Here is a 4,534-nt window from a genome sequence, read left to right as displayed (position 1 = left end):
TTCAAGTCACCTACGGGGCAGAACAAATTGGAACAAATAATGTGACCGTTACATCAGCGTCCGATACCACTGTCTCAAGTATTGTAGATACAAGGCAGTTTAAGTGCAGGATTATACAGCAGGTATAAAAAGAACACATCGCATATTGTAGATCACGGACTCATTTGAAAAGTAGAATACAGCGCAGTGCCAAATTGAAACAAATGTCGAATTGTAAGGGGTTTTAAAGCAATCTGAATTGCACCGCGGTTAGGTTATTCGACTCCCCCCAGACTTACAGTCTTTTATCCTTCACTAACCGAGTGAAATTCTAGTTTCACGATGGTTTACAGTGGTATAAAATTCAAGTAATAAAAAAGACACTGTTTTCAACATTCATTATCATTGTATTTTAACCGTCAGAATTAACGGAGATTCTGTTAAATGTTATTTTACAGTTGTGAACACTGATTATACGGTAGTTTGTCATTAAAGAATACACATATTTCAACCTTCACTATTACAGTTAGTTAATCAACCTTCAAAACTACAGAGATTTTTTACAGTGTGGATACAGGAAGCTTATTGGGATTTCTTCTTTGGATCTGGGCAACATGCCAATCAATACAGATCAAGCAAAAGACCAAGTTTAATCCACCTCAGGACTATACTCTCAGCAACCCCTCACACACGAAAGGGAATTCTGAGCAGCGGACACAAGGAGGGGCCACTTGTTGCCACCCCTGTAAAAGGCACAGTAGGGCCACGAGTACTACACACCGGTTGGCGTGCATTACTAGAGGGAAGAGCAGCCACTGAACAGAGGGCCTGGAGTCAGGCTCTGGAGCACACGGCTGAAGGATCTTTGCAAGGCAAGAAGAAACGGAGCGAGTCAGACATTTCACAGTCCACATTTTATTCAAAAACCTGCTCCAGTTACAGTTGGGATGCCCGCATGTGGGGCCTGGCTCTCCACACAGCCGCCAGCACCACAGCACAGAGCACAAGCACCGTGAAGGCAGCCACGGTCAGCACACCATAGCCGAAAGCCTGGGGCACTGTGGAGACGGGAGAGGGACAGGCAGCTCACAAGGGTGCAGACATGAGAGGGCTGAGCGCCAGCAGAGTGTCAAAGCTCCCCTCCTCACCTTCACTGGGAGAAGCCCTCCTGTCCACAGCAGGGAGCTCAGAGGCAGTCAGGATCACTTCCCCACTGGACACCACGGCCATCTCCCTGGAGGCCCTCTGCACCGGGGCAACGGCTCTCCCTGAAGGGACAAGAGCAGCATTACAGAAGCAGCCCCTCCACTGGGGGAGCCTTAGGGAAAGATGCCAGTCCAGCTCACACTGGAACCGAGCCACTCACTCATTCTCTGGTTGCACGGAGTGACACAGCGGTCAGTAGCACTGGGTTGGCACACTGCTGCACTACAGTGGATGAACACCTGGGGGAGCACGAGATGCAGTACAATACAATGCCGCCATGGGGAATGTGGCGTTCCTTGGCCAATAGACCCTTACCTTCGCCTTCAGAGGGAGCTGGGAGCCAGCATCCACAAAAGTGAACATCTGCACGATGAAGCGCTTGTAGTGCGTTGGGTATGGCAGCCCTGAAGAGCCAGCCACAGGAACCAAGGTGGTCTGGTACTGGTCATCTCTGTACGGACACCTGGAAAGAGCACCACACATGGGTCAAGAGGTCTGCCTAAACCACCAACACAAGCTGGCCGGCAAGAGATACAGGGCTCCAGTTACCCAGCAACCAGCAGGCTCCACTGGGGCTGGCCGAGCGGGCTGGGGGTGGAAGTTGCCCAGCAGTCTTCCAGAGTCAGGACAATGTTGGGGTCGGTCCTATTCAGGATGCGAACCTCAACATACACAGGATCCCGCAGGACCTTGGTCACGGGGTAGTCCCCATCACCGTAGTAGGCGTCATACACAGCTTCTACAGGAGGAACGACGGAGAGCTTTAGGAAGCCAGCATGCATTGGAAACCAGTACATAGCATGGCCATGTACAAGGGCTCATCACAGTACCCGTTGCAATCCTGAGCTCCACACTGAGAGGTCCAGGGGCCACGACTGAAGGAGGAGGCGGGGCTGCAGTGTACACTACAGCCTCCACAGGAACAAGCTCACTGCCCGAATACTTGCACAGGAAGGTCAGCCTGGAGGGAGAAGCAGGCAGCCATTGGACCCAGTCGGGTACTGGCACATGGAGACGGCCACTGGGGAGCCCCACTTACTCATAGTAGCTGTCCCTGGTGATGGAGCCATCAGGCCCCTCCTGCACATCACGTTTAGAGGACATCGTGTTCTCGTACACCACATCGCCACCCTCACTCTGGAAGAGGGAAGCAGACCCTCACGTTATACAGCCAAGACAATCAGCACAAGGCGCTGCAATGCTCAGGCCAAAGCTGGGAACCGCTTCCTCACCTTCAGTGTGCTGCCACAGGCACTGACTGGGAACTGGAACAAGGCAAAGCCAGCAGTGGTGCCAACAGGGCTGCAGGGGGCGCCCTGACCCCCCAGCAGGCTGACGGTGTCAAGGCTCAGCGGAGGCCTGGTCACATTCCTGGGTACTACAACCACAAACTGACCATCCGTGGTGCATTGCACAGTCACTGGAGGGAGAGGGGAGAAGATTAGCAAAGCAATGCGCTCAGGAGCCGTTTGTACGAGATTTTGCCCATACCACTCACCCTCATTGCTGTAATAACAGGGCTGTCTTCCCCTCTGATCAAAGCAGCAGTTACTCGCTTCACAGTCGGCTCTACTGATTGCAGGGGCGCCACACGCCATTTTCTCGTTGTCACTAACCGAGCAGTTCTGACCCTGGGCTATAGACACGTCCACCGCAGCCGCCATCAGCAGACAGACAAGACTCCAGACCCGCACGCTCATCCCACACCTCTCCATTGTGCAACTCGGCAACGAAGTGCCGAGAAGCGGCGCTCCGCTCCTTAAATAATCCGGCGCCCTGATTGGCTCAGGGCTGGCCCTGGCGCAGCAGGCTGCACGAGGATTTCAGCCACCCCAGCGGGCCAGTCGGGCTCTTTGGTGGAGCTCTCGCTTTGCTGCCGCACAATCACTGTCAGATGCCACATCACTGTCTGTCGGCAAGCCCGCCGCGCCCCGCTGCGCTCACTTCACTGCCCCGGCTCTCAACGCACAGCTCCCCTACCTACTGAGCACTCATCTCCAAGACTTCCACAGCTTTTTAGAGAGAGTTCCGACTCATCATACGGTCGGTGTGCGACACTCGCAACACTAGCAGTGAAGATGAATAACTGTATGACATTGTAACACGTCTTCTTCAGAGACAGTGAATGCTGGATTTTGAAAAGAACGGAAATGCAAAAGCACATTGAAATTGAGCATCGAGTTCAACTTTAAACGGACAGTGTGCCTCATCACGTCCTCCTTGTGACTTGGGACGAGAACACGATTTGGAGAAACTAGAGACCGGGGGCTTTCAAACGATGTCTTACTCGCGTATGTAGAGTCTTCATAGCATGGGCTACAGGCTTGCGAAATCAGCCATGTGTCCTAGTGTACAGGGCTGATTTGCGTATGCCCGAGTGTTTGTTTCTAGCCTGTCAGCCGATTTGCCTTAAAATACGAAAGGTCACAACTTGGTCTTTAATTTGATACAAGATAAAAGCATATGGCACAACGAAGCAAGGGGAAACACGGTAACACTTTACAATAATGGGCATTAATTCCTCATGAATTCCGATAGTACAACACGGGGAAAACACATGAATGCATGATGTAATTCTTGTGAACTCATTTGTAATTCAAGTATGTGAATTCATCATGATGTAAAGACTCTTATTCATATGGAATTCTTTTTTAATCCCCTGGCGAGCGAGTAAGAGGGTATGAATTCATTATGATTCATGATTATTAAGGGTCTTCTTTTCTGCAGTATGTTCCTCATGAATTAATTCGTAATTCAACAAATGGTGTTAATCATGTGTACAAATCGGGACTGGCTATTTGAATAAAAGCAAACAAAATATATGGATTCATCTCAATTTTGAATTTTAAAATATATTTTTCTTGCAATAATCGGCGTTATGCCAAGTTACGTTTTCTCGTAAGGAATCGAGCTTATTTACAAGCTAATCACATGCACTTCATGTTTAAAGACAATTATTTTGAAGTCATGACTTATTCATGTTTTTCTCCTAATGAACACTGCATGATCGAACAACTATAGTCAACTGAAATATGTGGGTATAGCCGCTTCATGCTTTGCTGTAAGGGCATACAATTATTGTTTTTAAATGTTAGCGCATGTATATACGTGTAAATATTGTAGCGATATCTGCTGCGTGTGTTCGCCACCAAAACAACAAATAATCGGACCGAGCCGTGTTTCCTGCAACAGGCTTTATTTTTCAAAACATTGTAATGCAGCTACACCCGTCTCTATCACTTCTGTCCTGTCCTACTTCTGCGGCGGACCGGGCGCCCCTATATATGCCCTCGGCCCGTGACGTCTCCCCCAATCACGGCGCCTAAGTTCCCGCGCTGCGCTGACCCAT

At 49.9% G+C, this 4,534-nt stretch overlaps 1 protein-coding gene across 1 annotated transcript; it reads right to left on the bottom strand.

Moving 5' to 3' along the window:
* Positions 1-874: 874 nt before the first annotated feature.
* LOC136719408 (zona pellucida sperm-binding protein 4-like) lies at positions 875-2,900 on the bottom strand. Its single transcript, XM_066697331.1, has 8 exons — positions 2,738-2,900; positions 2,418-2,605; positions 2,225-2,322; positions 2,016-2,146; positions 1,735-1,924; positions 1,501-1,648; positions 1,346-1,424; positions 875-1,247 (listed from the first exon to the last, which is right to left on the bottom strand). Exons 1-8 carry the CDS (start codon positions 2,898-2,900, stop codon positions 1,066-1,068), a joined length of 1,179 nt encoding a protein of 392 aa, XP_066553428.1. The 3' UTR covers positions 875-1,065.
* Between the last annotated feature and the right edge of the window lie 1,634 nt (positions 2,901-4,534).

The sequence above is a fragment of the Amia ocellicauda genome, chromosome 23, assembly GCF_036373705.1.
Source record: "Amia ocellicauda isolate fAmiCal2 chromosome 23, fAmiCal2.hap1, whole genome shotgun sequence".
Lineage (NCBI taxonomy): Eukaryota > Metazoa > Chordata > Actinopteri > Amiiformes > Amiidae > Amia > Amia ocellicauda.
This window is presented reverse-complemented; position numbering and strand designations above follow the sequence as displayed.